This window comes from Camelina sativa, chromosome 20 (assembly GCF_000633955.1).
Source record: "Camelina sativa cultivar DH55 chromosome 20, Cs, whole genome shotgun sequence".
NCBI lineage: Eukaryota > Viridiplantae > Streptophyta > Magnoliopsida > Brassicales > Brassicaceae > Camelina > Camelina sativa.
This window is the reverse complement of record NC_025704.1, coordinates 14,678,276-14,694,038: the sequence shown is the minus strand read 5'-3', so window position 1 is coordinate 14,694,038 and position 15,763 is coordinate 14,678,276. Positions and strand designations below refer to the sequence as shown.

The 15,763-nt window shown below is 38.4% G+C and overlaps 2 protein-coding genes across 2 annotated transcripts; both read left to right on the top strand.

The window, feature by feature from the left end:
• Positions 1,206-5,256, top strand: LOC104770823 (uncharacterized WD repeat-containing protein C18H10.05). The gene is made up of 8 exons (XM_010495277.2): positions 1,206-1,528; positions 1,977-3,178; positions 3,445-3,535; positions 3,647-3,804; positions 3,891-3,942; positions 4,028-4,107; positions 4,193-4,286; positions 4,362-5,256. Exons 2-8 carry the CDS (start codon positions 2,015-2,017, stop codon positions 4,865-4,867), a joined length of 2,145 nt encoding a protein of 714 aa, XP_010493579.1. The 5' UTR covers positions 1,206-1,528; positions 1,977-2,014; the 3' UTR covers positions 4,868-5,256.
• Positions 5,779-7,611, top strand: LOC104770822 (glucan endo-1,3-beta-glucosidase). Its single transcript, XM_010495276.2, has 3 exons — positions 5,779-5,943; positions 6,174-7,424; positions 7,506-7,611. Exons 1-3 carry the CDS (start codon positions 5,850-5,852, stop codon positions 7,532-7,534), a joined length of 1,374 nt encoding a protein of 457 aa, XP_010493578.1. The 5' UTR covers positions 5,779-5,849; the 3' UTR covers positions 7,535-7,611.

Genomic DNA, 15,763 nt, shown 5'->3' with positions numbered 1-15,763 from the left:
AAAAAAAAAAAAAAAAAAAACTATAACTTACAATCTTATCAAAATATCTCATATATATATATATTTTTGATCATTTTTTCCAAATTAGCATCTTTGGTAATAATAATATATTTTTAATAGTATCATTTTTGTGTTACCGCAATTCTTATGAGGTATAGATTTTTTTTTTTTTGGTCAAACATGAGGTATATAGATTAGGTGTCTATTTTTGGAAGTCTCAATTTTAATGTTATATAATATATATATATATATATATATAATTGGATATTGTATTTAACACACAACTGACAAATACTGCACATAATTTGTCTTTCTCAAAGTTTGTAAAAATATGTATAAGGATTATCATCAAACCGGGGTGATAGATTATCTCCAAAAATAGGTATATAGTATTAGAAATCAATCTCGCATCATAATGTGGCAGGGAAAACAATAATTCTAGTCAAAAGAATGAGTTCGTCAATGTTTTCCATCATATCTAGAAAATGGTATAATAAACTTAGAAGCAAGAAAACTAAAATAAATATAGAAAAGTAAATAACTTACATGTAGAACGACTAATCATCTTCATTTATTTTTGTTTATGCGTGCAACAAACGATTAAATTATCTAATAATCAACAAAAAAAAAACAACAAATATATACAATGACTCATCTTAAAATTCATAAATACAAAACTCAAAAAATAGTTTAAATTATAGTAGTAATAATCATCTTGAAATACATCTTGAGCTGATTTTCAAATCATTTATAGTGATTTTAAAATATTAAACTAATTCAACCTAACTATTTCTAACATTCTGATGATATATCTACTTTACATACTTAATGCTTTCCTTATATCCTTTCAAAGATAAGATATTATTAGTTTGGCTGTTTTTATTAGGAAACAAGTAAAACAAAACTCATTATAGTAAGTATATATATTGAGAGAGAGAGATAATTCAAGAGTATTGTGTGCTTAATAGTAGTTGTTTGGTTCTCCTTGGTTGACTTGTTAATTAATTCCACATTTTCTTCTAACTCTGTATTGGGAAAGTGATTAAGTAGAATTAAAATAAACTACTAGTAATATAAATAAAATTAGAAAATGACGGTAGAGAGAAAGGATAAAAATTTAAAATTAGGAGAAAGAAAAAATAAAATAAAAAAGGGGGGCAGATAATATAATTAATGTGTCCGCACAATGAATATTTATTAATATGAAGAGAAATTAATGTCCCCCAAAAATCAGATTCGGACAATCTTCATTCTTCTTCTTCTCCTTCTTCTTCTTCCCCAAAACTAAAATATTAAATTTTCCTTCCTTCTTCTTCCTCTGTCCCATAGATTCTTCTCTCTCTTTCCTTCAATCTACGCTTCTTCTTCTGAATTGTTTTTTTTTTTCTTTTGTTGTTTATTTAAAAATCTGAAAAAGAGAGTTAAGAAAAAAAAAAGAACAACTTGGTGGTGTTCTAGATGTTGTTGTCTTCTCATGGGTTCTTCTTCTTCGTTTTCTGAGCTCTCCAACATATAAAAATCTCCACATGTAAGAAAAATTACCTAAAATTTTAATAATAATGAAAAAAGAAAAAAAACCCTTTTATTCATTTCGAAATTTGCATGTGTTGTTTGATTCATATGTTGTTGTTGTTTTTTTTTTTTTTTTATAAAAATTTCTATGATTTTGATTCTTTTAAAGCTTTGGTTTTTGTATATTCATGGCTTCGATTTTGGAATCAATAACTCGATTTTTCGATCCAGATTTCGTTTTTTTTTGTTTCCCTTCTCGATTCTATAACATTTTTGTGATCGGGATCTATGTTTTGTTCGATTGATTCTAGGTATATATATTTTTCTGTTTTCCCATTTCTCAATGTTCTTATCTTCTTCCTCTGTTTTTTATTACTAGTATTTTACTAATTTTTCTCCTTCTTCATCTACTTTTTCTCGGGAAAATTGAATTTTTTAATTTTCTTTTTGTTTCTCCTCTCCAGGCAGCTTTAAGAATTAACAAGGAGGAGAAGAAGAAGAAATGGAATCTCTACTCGAAGAAGAAGAAGAATCTCGATTTTTCGATGCTCACGAAGACATCACGACGTCCTGTTCCAGTGTCGACTACGATGGATCTCAACCGTTGGTTTCTGGTGGGTTTCAGTACGATGTTTGGATCAAAAGCCCTGGTAACCCTGTCGAGCGTCGTCAGAAGTTTTTGAACTGGATGGGTTTGACTACTACTACTACTACTTCTACTACTGTTGTGAGCGAAACAGAGAGATCAGGTAATAATAATGTGGATCGTTTCTCGACCTCTGTTAACGGATCATCAGCGGTTTTGAGGACTTTGAAATCTTCTTCTGATGATGATGAGTTTAGCTCTTGTCGTTGTGATTCCTCTCTGCTTAGTTCCAGTGAGAGTGTAGATAGAGTTGTGAATGAGACTTTGTGTAAAGCGGAAGATGAACAAGAAGAAGTAGATAGTGGAATGGTTTTGAGGAATTTGGATGTTGACGATAATGATATTAGCTCTAGTCTTTGTTCTGGATCATCTGGTGTAACGGACAAGGTTGTGAAGGTTAATGGTGAAGTTATTGAATCCAAGTTGTTACCAAACCCGATGGTTTCGTCTGAGGTTGTTCGGGATGTAGGTGGGATTATGAAGAGGGTTAAGGAGAAATGGTTAGGTCGGCTGTATAGAGTGCGGAATAAGCAAAGAGAAGGAGATGTTCACGGTGGTGAAGTTGCGGTTTACGGGAGTAGGGTCGAGAGGGTCAAGGTGAAAGAGTATAAGAAAGAGGCTAAAGAGCTTTCTGCTCTTTTTAAAGGTCAAGAGATACAAGCTCATCGAGGACCTATTCTTGCTATGAAGTTTAGTCCTGATGGGAGGTACCTTGCAAGTGCTGGTGAAGACGGGGTTTTACGGGTTTGGAGTGTTGTTGAAGATGAAAGATGTGAAGAACAAGATGTACCTAAGATTGATCCTTCTTGTATATACTTTGAAGTGAGCAAACTCTCTGAGTTGAGACCTGTGGCTATAGAAAAAGAGGGCATTACTGGTTCGTTGATGAGTCCAAGGAAGACAACAGAGTCCGCTTGTGTTATTATTCCCCCAAGGATTTTCCGGGTTCTTGATAAACCAGTTCACGAGTTTTTCGGTCACATTGGTGATATCCTTGATATCTCATGGTCCAAGAACAATGTGAGTTTACTTTCTTGAATCTCCCTTTACTTTTACATTAATGCTTAGTACCTAAGTCTAGGTTGACCTTTTCATGAATTGTCTTAGACTTTTGATTCAAGAATTATAAGGAGCCTGTTTTTTGAACTACTTAGACACCTTTTTAAATGTCTGTTTCGTTATGTTTTTGAGATCTGTAACACACAAGAACGTAGATTCAGTCCCTGTATGTGTAATCTTGAACAGAAAACTAGACCGAGTTGCTCATTCTGTGATATTGGTGGCAGCGTCTGTTGTCAGCTTCAGTAGACAATAGTGTGCGGCTTTGGCAGATTGGTCATGAGGACTGTCTTGGAATCTTCTCTCACAATAACTATGGTAATGTTCTTCTCCTTTTGTACAATGGACTAGCTGTGTTTTTATATTTCTCCTCCCTTGTAGTGATCTTATAGATAAAAGGCCATTCTAATTGTTTCTGCAATATTACAGTGACATCAGTTCAGTTCAACCCGGTTGATGATGATCACTTCATCAGCGGTTCAATAGATGGAAAAGTTCGTATCTGGTCAGCTTCTCAGTGCCAAGTTGTAGATTGGGCAGACGCTAGAGGCATTGTAACCGCAGTTTGTTATCGCCCAGACGGACAGGTCTGACTCAGAACCCAAAATTCATTCTTTTATTGATTCGACTCAGATTTGTTTTCTAAAACAAGAATACTTTTTATCTATTTCAGGGAGTGATTGTCGGAACTTTGACTAGCGATTGTCGATTCTACAATGTATCAGGTAATGCTCTTGAATTACACACAACACGCATGAGATTGCCTTAGAAACCTGGTTTCTTACATTGTTACCTCTCTTTCTGTTTCAGGCAACTGCCTTCAGCTCGATGGTCATATATGTCTGCATAACAAAAAGAAATCGTCAAATAAACGAATAATCGGGTTTCAGGTACATATCTCTTCTCAAAACATTGAATTCGTCACACTAAGATTGAATATATCTTTTCATAATACTCAACTAAGTTCTTCGACAGTTTGATTCAACTGATCCAAGCAGAGTCATGGTGGCGTCCGCAGATTCACAAGTCAGGATCATTAGCGGACGCAACGTTGTCCATAAATACAAAGGTAATACTTCTAAAGACACACACATTAGTCGAATAAAAGTGTATGCAAATTCTGATATGTTGTTTTATCTTGTAGGATCTCGAAACACCGGAAACCAGATATCGGCATCTTTTACAGCAGACGGGAAGCATATCGTATCAGCGTGTGACGATTCATCAGTCTACGTATGGAACTGCGTTGGAAAGGATCCCCAACAGCCGTCTACTGGTTTCTTCTCCTACACGAAACGACTAAAGATCAGATCCTTTGAGAAATTCTCTGCAGATGTTTCAGTAGCTATCCCGTGGTGCGGTTTTGCCCCTGTAATCTCGGGTGGATCCGAGCTATCACCATCACTGTTCTCGTTAGGGCGCGAGTACGTTCTAGATTCTCCTAAAGGATCTGCTACTTGGCCTGAGGAGAAGCTAGCGAGCTCGTTTTCTCCGGTCAAGGCCATCCGAAGATCGCATTACAAATTCCTAAGATCGTCGTGCAGAAGAACCTCGGAGTCATCTCATCTCTGGGGATTGGTTATAGTCACGGGCGGGTGGGATGGACGAATCAGATTGTTTCATAACTATGGTTTGCCTGTTCCCGTTTGAAATCCCAACGGCTAACGAAACCCTCCTTGTCAAAACATTGCCGTATAAACTCGGCAGCCATCTGTTTTTTGGAGTTTTCTACGGGCCTAAGTTTGACCCTATACCACGTTGGACCCGGTGGTTTGTAGCTGAGTGTCACCTGGTTCGGACCTAGCCAGGAGCTGAAGAAGGTTCGAAATTGCTTCTTCAGGCGTAGGGAAACGAAAAGAGAAAAAAGGGTTTACTCAGATTTTTTGCCTTTTTTTTTAATCGTAAAAATTATTAGTATTATAGTTATACTTGTTTTTTTGTTCCTGTAAGTAATAATAATATATAGGGAAATGTAACTGAGTCCTGTTTTTCGTGTAAATGCCATGGTTTTTTCTCCACTACAATATTTTTTTGGTAAATGATAAGACTTGTAGTTGTTGTAGAAAACTTGACACTTGGAATTAGAGTTTAAAACTTCAACTCTCTCATATAAATATGAGTTTGCTGAGAACAGTCTTGTGATCGTTATATTTCATATCATGTTGTTTGTATGTATGTATTAGTTTGGTTTTACTTGTAGAGTAGGTTAGGCTTATGCATGACTCTTTTCTTTAAGATTTCTCTCTGTTACTATATGTTTNTTTTTTTTTTTTTTTTGTTTCCAGTTTGAGCAAGAAACTTGAATAGTGTTCTTTACTTCCACTCAAAGAAATTAGTATTCCTCTCTACTGGCTTATAGACTCAATAGTGTGAATTATATTTTAAAACATTAAAAAGGTAAAATTGGAGCCGAAAAGACAAAACTGTAATTCTCTAGACACAAAAAAAAGAATGTAAATGATCTTTTGATCAAGAAGACTGACTCATTCGACCTCTAGCGATCTCCCAAAGACAAAGCAAAGCATATTATGGTGAGCACAAAACAAAACAAAACAAAACAATATACCTACATAGTTATACCAACATTGATCCTTTCTTTCTCCATTTCGATTTTTGATTCTAGAACTTACAAATGAATTATGTGCTACCATTTCTCTATTTTTCTTCCTTTACTTCTTCTGTTAGTATGTTCAATTTGGTTGGCCTTCTTATAATCTGTTTAACAGGTATTTTTCATTTCTTCATTTTACCATTTTAATTCTATTTACTTCACATGAAACACAACAAGTAGAGCTAATCCATTACTTCCTCTAGAAAAGAATTGATTCTGTAACAGTGAAATTATTTATCTTGTGTACAACAACCAAATATGTTTTTAAAATTTTCTTTTAGGTTAATATATATATATATAAATGTTAATATTTGAAATCTAACGGTTTAGTTGTGTCATGATCAGGAGGAGCTGATGCGAGCATTGGTGTAAACTACGGCACACTTGCTAACAACCTCCCTCCACCGCATCAAGTAGCGGAGTTCCTCCTCCATTCAACCGTCATTAACCGCGTCCGCCTTTTCGACGCGGATCCACAAATCCTCCAAGCATTCGCTAACACCGGTATCGCCGTCACCGTAACCGTCCCCAACGACCAAATCCCACACTTAACCAACCTCACCTCCGCCCAAAAATGGATCTCCGATCAAATCCAACCTCACTTCCCATCCACAAACATCATCCGAATCCTCGTCGGAAACGAAGTCATCTCCACCGCCAACCACCTCCTCATCAGAACCTTAGTCCCGGCGATGCAATCCTTACACACCGCCCTCGTCTCCGTCTCTCTCCACCGTCGAATCCAAATCTCCACACCTCATTCTTTAGGAATCCTCTCCGGTTCAACCCCACCGTCTTCCGCTAAGTTCCGGCGAGGATACAACACACAAGTCTTCAAACCTCTCCTCAGCTTCCTCCGCGCTACCTCTTCGCCGTTCGTCGTGAATCCGTACCCGTTCTTCGGATACTCAACCGAAACACTCGATTTCGCTCTGGCTAGACCAAATCCAGGATTAATCGATCGACACACGAAGCTTCTCTACACAAACATGCTCGATGCTCAGCTCGATTCGGTTTACTCCGCCATGGATAAGCTAGGGTTTTCAGATGTTGAGATCGTCATAGGCGAGATCGGGTGGCCGTCGGAAGGAGATAAAGATCAGATCGGCGTTGATGTTTCTACGGCGGCCGAGTTTAACAAAAACGTGGTGGCGCGTGTGGATTCCGGTACCGGAACACCGTTAATGCCAAATCGGTCTTTCGAGACTTACATTTTCGCGCTCTTCAATGAAAACCTCAAATCAGGACCAACGTCGGAGCGCAACTTCGGCATACTCCGGTCTGATTTGACGCCGTTCTACGACATCGGAATCCTCCGGCCGAAGGTTAGATCATCGAATCCGGAGAACAATCCGGGATCGCTGTGGTGCGTTGCAAAGTCCGGTGCGGAGACGGTGGCGTTACAAAGGAACATAGACTACGTTTGTGGGCTAGGTTTGGATTGTAGGCCCATTATTGAAGGTGGGCTTTGTTACTTGCCGAACACAGTGAAAGCTCACTCGGAGTACGCGATGAACTTGTTTTATCAAACTATGGGAAAATACAAATTTGATTGTGATTTCGAAAATACTGGAGAGATAACTACGATGGATCCAAGTAAGTTTCGTTTTGTAGTTTACAAAATTGTATTTTTGGTAACTAATTTTTAATTAATATTGAAAATTTTGATTTGTGCAGGCTATGGAAATTGTGAATATCAAGTTTAGTGTCTTTGTTTATTTTGTATCTCACAAGATTGGTTGTGTACTCAACTTAAACTCGTATACTGTAATGTCGTAGTAATATTCGGGACATTCTAATAATCACTTGTATGATTACAATTTCTTATGAGTAATTAGTCTCTTATAAATATTATCATTTTTGGTCTGTTATTTCATAAAATATTATGGAACAAGCTGTCGTTTCTAGTGAAACAAGATTCAAACAATTTTATAATATCTGATTAATTAATAGTTTGATGAAATTATCGACGATATTTTCTTTTGCTGAACAATAAATATGTATTGAAAGTTACATGCCCGACAACAATTTAGACTATGAATTAGACTTTAATTAGATTATCAAACTATTTTCTTAGTTTAAATATTTTCAGGCATGTCTTCTTATGGGCATTGGTTGGGACAAAAATTTGGTCCCTCAAATATATTAATCTTATTTTCAGAGTTTCTTAATTTTGGTATGAGCATTGGTGTCACTCACAGTTGGTTCCCTGAAAAAATTAATATTATTTTAAATTTAAAAAATTAATTATTTAAATTAATAAGTAAAATCATATTAAAGTTTTAATTCAAATAAAACACATAACATTCTCAGTATTTGGTTTATTGCAAAAAAAAAGATGTTTCTCAGTTTTGATCATTCAATTACAAGGAATCAAGAAACCAGATGTAAACTCAAGACTTGATATTACTGCTACTAATAAACAAGATTAGGCTCTAACTCGGCGAAATCAACAGAGCCAGATTCAACACGAGGCATGAGATAGGCAGCCAAGATCTCATAGGCTAAAGAAGCAACCAAAGGAATCCGCTTGAGGGTCTTGATGAAAGAAGGATCATCGGTTTGTCCTACAGCCAGCAGCTTCTCATAGCTTACAATCATTCTATCCAATTTCCTCTTGAACTCAGGGTTCTCAACATCCAGCACCGCCGGGAACATCCAGCACATCCAACATCACGGTTCTCATCTTGACACCAGTTCTCAAAGTACTTGAAGATTGGGTAACACTGGAACTCAGGGTTCTTGTTGTTAAGAGATTTTTACCCGACATGTCTTGCTTCATCTCTAGACATAAGAGAAAAGATCTCAGTCACAACAGGGTTTGTTTTCTGCAATGTAATCACACATTAAACCAATATAATGAACCAATGAAACAACATCATATCAAGTCTCATATGTGCTCTAACTTCCATCTAATCAGCATAACGTAGACAAGAAACAACAAACCAAGAGCAACTCTAGAAAACTCATAACAATTTAAACATATATATATACCTTGAGTCTTCTACCAAACTCCTTGTAAAGAAGGAAACCAGAGAACTCAGCAGTACAAGACCGTTCAAGGAACTCAACAAAGATCTGTCGGAGAGGTCCCTAATCTATCGAATCCCCCAAACAATTTCCCTTAACCCTAAATCGAGAATACATCATAAAAACCCTAAATCGAGAATACATCAAAATCGGATTGACGGCAGATTGACGGATAATACATCAAAAAAAGAAAATCATCCAAGGAAACGAGGGAAGAACACAAACCTCTTCCTATTGCAACCGATTGACGCCAGATTTGCCTTTGCTTCAGCCAATTTTCAGAGAAATCCCCCTTCTGAATCAAATCGCCTTCGAGAGAGAGAGAGAGCGTAAAGAAAGAGAGACGGAGATAAAAAAAGTCTCGACCCAACAATTTTTTTTGGTTCACCCTCGCCCTAATGACACGAACCAATAAGACCGCGCCACGTGTCTTGAAGGACGGACGAAAAAATGTCCCGTGTGTAGATACGTTTCTTTGAAATTAAATTCATTTCGATTTAAATTTAAATGTTTAATTATGAAGGACGGACCAAGGACGGACCGATGCACATGCTCTTAGGTCTTCCAAAATTCAGGATAAACATTGATCTCTAGTTTCATGAAATTAGATAATTTTTTTTTATTTGTATTTTTACACACGAGTATTTTTTTAGCATGCTCTTATTCAATAAATATGTGGTAGTTATTTTATTGTATTAACTTTTCACTCTAATTAATAATAATACATGTGTTCAAAAACTTAAATACAAATTTTAGATTAAAATACTGAAAAATATTTTTTCAAATAAATATTAATGGATGGAAATATAGAATACGCCCGAATAAATAAAGGAATATGGTCACGAAATAGAAATAAATAATATTTCATCGTTAAGTGGGAAATATTTTATGCTCTGACAATTTTGCACCTCATGACACATGTGACCACCCACTTGTTGACTCTGATATTTTTATTACTATAATTTCCATTTAACAAACTGGAATCTTATATATACTTAGTACAAAATCAAAACCTTACTATAAAATACTTATCCTATACATTTGATCTTTGGAAAACTTCCAAGAGTGGAAAGAACAATGGTATACATATTAAGAATAATTGGTACGTATTCGTTTCTGCTTTGACTATTTTTACATGGTGATAGGATTTCCCTAGGACTAGAACTCTGATGAAGGCTGATAACCGAGTGATAGGTGATGTGGACGGAAGGTGATGATGAACAGATGATTTGGGCGATGATGTGTGAAGATCGAAGGAAGAAAACAATGGTTTGATGGAGATAGATGTTTAGGTGGTTGTATGGAACGAAACAAGTGAAGAGTTTCTGTATCACAAAGTGTTTAGAAACCCAGAATTCAAGAACGCATTCAAGAAATCAAATTGAGGAAGAAAGGTCAACAATTCGTGTTACAACATCATTCTTCGCTAAAGAACAAAGGAGGCGTGGCTATGGGTTTTATAATTAACCCTAGGCTCGACACTCCAAACAGCAGGAAGTTAAAAATAAGACAACAAAACGTTTTAAGGAAATAAGAAAACAGCAAAACGTCTAAGTGACCTGTAGTGGTACAGAAGTCACTTGAACTAGTACAGAAGTACATTATTCCCCATTGGTAATGACTTCTAGATAACTCGACGTAGTGATCCATTTGCCTCATTAAAAACCATGCTGAGAAAACCCATTGGGACAAAACTCAGCTATGGGAAAAAGAGTACAAACTTCTCACCTAAGTTACCTAGTCATCATTACCGGGTGAAGTCTTCAGGTTGGATATGTTGAAGACTTGGATCCTTGGTAGGTTGAATGACCCGTCACTATGAGTGCATGAGCTTCCTTGGCCCTCTCCTTAGCTCTTGAACGAGTGATCCTTCCCACCACCTTCGGTTGCTCTGCAGCCTCTGGCTCCTTGCTTGCCACGATCATATCATTCTCCCCCTCTTCAAAAGGATTTGACCTCAAATCGGAATCTGCATAATAAGGGAGCAAGTCAGAAACATTGAATGTTGATGATATGGTGTACTTACCCTGAAGATCAATCTGATATGCGTTGTCATTGATCCTCCTTATGACTTCCCTGAAAAACAAGTTAGCTACAAACATAGCATCACCCGTCTTGTGACTTGCAATGACGTGAACCATCTTGCTAAACCTGTCAACCACAACAAAAACAGAATCTCTACCATTTCTGGTTTGAGGTAAGCCAAGAACAACATGCATAGAAATATAAGTCCAAGGTTGAGAAGGATTCGGTAGAAGAGTGTACAAGCCGTGAGGCTGTACCTTACCCTTCGCCATTTTACAGATATGGCACCTAGAACAAACCTTCTCAATGTCTTTCTTCATTTGAGACCAATAGAAGTATTCTTGCAGTCCAAGTAGAGTTTTTGACACCCCAAAATGTCCAGCTAGTCCACCTCCGTGAGCTTCTCTGATCAGCATCTCTCTCATGGATCCTCTTGGTATGCACAATCTATCCTTAAAGAACAGATATCCATTCTGCCTATAGTAGTTTTCAAAAGCAAACTTATGGCATTTGCCATAGCTCTCAGCAAAATCGAGGTCAGTCTCATAAAGTCCTACTAGCTTAGAAGACAAAGTAGAAATGAGAGTGTACCTCCTGGATAATGCATCTGTGACTACATTATCTTTACCTGCACTTGGACTGAGGTTCTCTTTAATGTGTCCCTTGCTCATCAGCTCTTCTACTTGCTTCTGAAGCTCTTTAGTTTCTACTGGATTGGTTTTGTAAGCTGGTCTGTTCGATAGAGCTGAAACTGGTACCAATTCGATCTGATGCTTTATCCCACATAGTGGCGGTAAACCTGGAGATATCTCTTCAGGAAACTCATACTTGTACTCCTCTTTAATCTCTATGATTTCGCGTGGAAGCTCTTCTGCTGGCTTAGTGCTGGTGAGTGTTTCTTTATACTCAAACATGAATGTGGTCATCTCTGGATCAAAAAGATTGTTGAACTCGCTGTGGTTGATGTACAGGCTGTGAGACACTTTCTCTGTATCCTTGCGGTTCATGTGTAGCTGGTCCTTGTAGATTTTGCTGGGTGTAAGTGGTAGAAGAGTGACCTGGCGTCCTTTGAACTCAAATGACTGCTTGTTGGTGTAGCCATCTTGAAACACTCTTCTGTCGAACTGCCATGGTCTTTCCAACAGAATATGACTTGACTTCATCGGAATCACATCACATAACAGCTCATCCTCATACTTCCCAATCGCTAGTTTCACCATCACTTGCTGCGTGACTGTCAAAGCTCCCTTGTTGTTCAACCATTGTAGCTGATAAGGCCTTGGATGTGAAGTGGTTTTGAGATTAAGCTTCTGTACCATCTCTTCACTAGCTGCATTAGTACAGCTACCACCATCTACGATCAAGGTGCAGACCTTGTCTTGAACCATACACCTGGTGTGAAATAGGTTCTCACGCTGACCTCTATCATCTGGATGCATCTGAACACTTAAAGCTCTGCGTGCTACTAACATCTCTCCCATGACTGCTGGTTCACCTTCTTCACAGAGTCCAGACTCTGATTCACTCTCTGAACTGTCTACTGGCACAATCTCTCCTCCTTCTTGAAGAAGAAACATCTTCTTGTTTGGACAGTCTCTGGAATAATGCCCCATTCCTTGGCATTTGAAACACCTAATATGACTTGTAGAGGTACTACTCTTGGGCTTGAAGTCGATTTTAACCTCCTCTTTGACTGTGGCTGTCACGGGTTTGCTGGCCTTGGTGAAGGCGGATTTGCTGAACTCCCTCGGCTTGGACATGTTAGGCGTAAATGTAGACCTCACTCCCTTTCTCTTGATCTGCGATTCAATCAACTCTGCCTTATGTACCATTTCTTGCACATCCTCATAGTCCTGCAACTCTACCTTGTCTTGAATCTCTCTGTTTAAACCCCCAAGAAACCTCGACATAACCATGTCTTCACTTTCCCTTAGATCAGCCCTGATCATAAGTGTTTCCAGCTCCTGATAGTAGTCTCTAACAGACTTAGTGCCTTGAATGAGACGCCTAAGCTTGTTAAGAATCTCCCTCTGATAATGTGTAGGCACAAACTTCTTCCTCATCTGCGTGACTAACTGTTCCCATGTAGTGATAGCAGGCTCTCTCTGTCGATGTCTAGTAAGCCCCAACTGCTCCCACCACAACAAAGCATAGCCATTGAATTCGGATATGGCTATCTTCACCTTGTTCAACTCAAAAGTACCTTGAACCTGAAAGTTGGACTCCATCTTCCTTTCCCAGTCTAGATAAGTTTCTGGATCATTGGTTCCATGGAAAGAAGGATACTGAATTTTAAGGTGCTTCAGCTGCTGCCTCAAAGGATCATAATCCCTGCCATGATCTCTGTTTCGGTTTCTCCTCATTGTCTCTTGACTATGATCTGAAACTTCTTCTTCTTCAGAATACTCTCTATCTGACTCAATGTAGATTCGATGCCCAGCTACTTGTTCAGCTCGTCGTGGGCGTATATGTTCCCTGCCGGTTCTGCGTTGCTCTCTCTCTGTACCCTGAGTGCTTCTCCTCTGATTGAAACAAGTCTCTCTTCCCCCAGTAGGTGACTTAGCTGTTCTAATCCGTGTATGCTTGGAAGAGGTTCCTAAGTGAGCCTTTCCTTTAGCTAAACGAAGGGCCTCATTAGGACTAGGCGGTTCTGTAGAACTCTGTTCTGAAGCACTAGATGCTTGAGCTATATCTTTGAACTGTTTCTCAAACTTGTTACTGAGCTGCTCCATCAGTTGCTGAAACTGAGTAGACATTAACTTGTTTGCTTCTGCTATTTGCTTGGACATGGCTTGGTTGAAAGCTTCCATAGCCTCTGGAGAAAGCTCCATTGTACCTGCAAATTAAAGAAGAAAACTCGCAGTAAAACGTTCCTTAAGTGAAAGAAATAAGATAAACTCTAAGACTCGGAATCTAAACAAGGAATACACGATTACAGACCTAGTGTCGAGCGACACCACAAGAGAATCGGTCGACACCCAACCCTATAACGAGCAAACTTCGACAGAAACCAACCCTAACACAATCAAAACTCGAACAAAACACAGAAACTGAATCCTAAACTCACAGAACTCGATCTAGACACAAACGAACAACAAAAACAAACCCTAAAACTAAACAAACGAAATAGATCTAAAACCACAAACGAGATTAGGGTTTAGAATCGCTCAGCCTTTGGCACATAGTTGGCTCTGATACCACATGATAGGATTTCCCTAGGACTAGAACTCTGATGAAGGCTGATAACCGAGTGATAGGTGATGTGGACGGAAGGTGATGATGAACGGATGATTTGGGCGATGATGTGTGAAGATCGAAGGAAGAAAACAATGGTTTGATGGAGATAGATGTTAAGGTGGTTGTATGGAACAAAACAAGTGAAGAGTTTCTGTATCACAAAGTGTTTAGAAACCCAGAATTCAAGAACACATTCAAGAAATCAAATTGAGGAAGAAAGGTCAACAATTCGTGTTACAACATCATTCTTCGCTAAAGAACAAAGGAGGCGTGGCTGTGGGTTTTATAATTAACCCTAGGCTCGACACTCCAAACAGCAGGAAGTTAAAAATAAAACAACAAAACGTTTTAAGGAAATAAGAAAACAGCAAAACGTCTAAGTGACCTGTAGTAGTACAGAAGTCACTTGAACTAGTACAGAAGTACATTATTCCCCATTGGTAATGACTTCTAGATAACTCGACGTAGTGATCCATTTGCCTCATTAAAAACCATGCNGTTTCCAGCTCTTGATAGTAGTCTCTAACAGACTTAGTGCCTTGAATGAGATGCCTAAGCTAGTTAAGAATCTCCCTCTGATAGTNGTTTCCAGCTCTTGATAGTAGTCTCTAACAGACTTAGTGCCTTGAATGAGACGCCTAAGCTTGTTAAGAATCTCCCTCTGATAGTGTGTAGGCACAAACTTCTTTCTCATCTGCGTGAGTAACTGTTCCCATGTAGTGATAGCAGGCTCTCTCTGTCGATGTCTAGTAAGCCCCAACTGCTCCCACCACAACAAAGCATAGCCATTGAATTCGGATATGGCTATCTTCACCTTGTTCAACTCAAAAGTACCTTGAACCTGAAAGTTGGACTCCATCTTCCTTTCCCAGTCTAGATAAGTTTCTGGATCATTGGTTCCATGGAAAGAAGGATACCAAATTTTAAGGTGCTTCAGCTGCTGCCTCAAAGGATCATAATCCCTGCCATGATCTCTGTTTCGGTTTCTCCTCATTGTTTCTTGACTATGATCTGAAGCTTCTTCTTCTTCAGAATACTCTCTATCTGACTCAATGTATATTCGACGCCCAGCTACTTGTTCAGCTCGTTGTGGGCGTCTATGATCTTTGCCGGTTCTGCGTTGTTCTCTTTCTGTACTCTGAGTGTTTCTCCTCTGATTGAAACAAGTCTCTCTTCCCCCAGTAGGTGACTTAGCTGTTCTGATCCGTGTATGCTTGGAAGAGGTTCCTAAGTGAGCCTTTCCTTTAGCTAAACGAAGGGCCTCATTAGGACTAGGCGGTTCTGTAGAACTCTGTTCTGAAGCACTAGATGCTTGAGCTATATCTTTGAACTGTTTCTCAAACTTGTTACTGAGCTGCTCCATCAGTTGCTGAAACTGAGTAGACATTAACTTGTTTGCTTCTGCTATTTGCTTGGACATGGCTTGGTTGAAAGCTTCCATAGCCTCTGGAGAAAGCTCCATTGTACCTGCAAATTAAAGAAGAAAACTCGCAGTAAAACGTTCCTTAAGTGAAAGAAATAAGATAAACTCTAAGACTCGGAATCTAAACAAGGAATACACGATTACAGACCTAGTGTCGAGCGACACCACAAGAGAATCGGTCGACACCCAACCCTATAACGAGCAAACTTCGACAGAAACC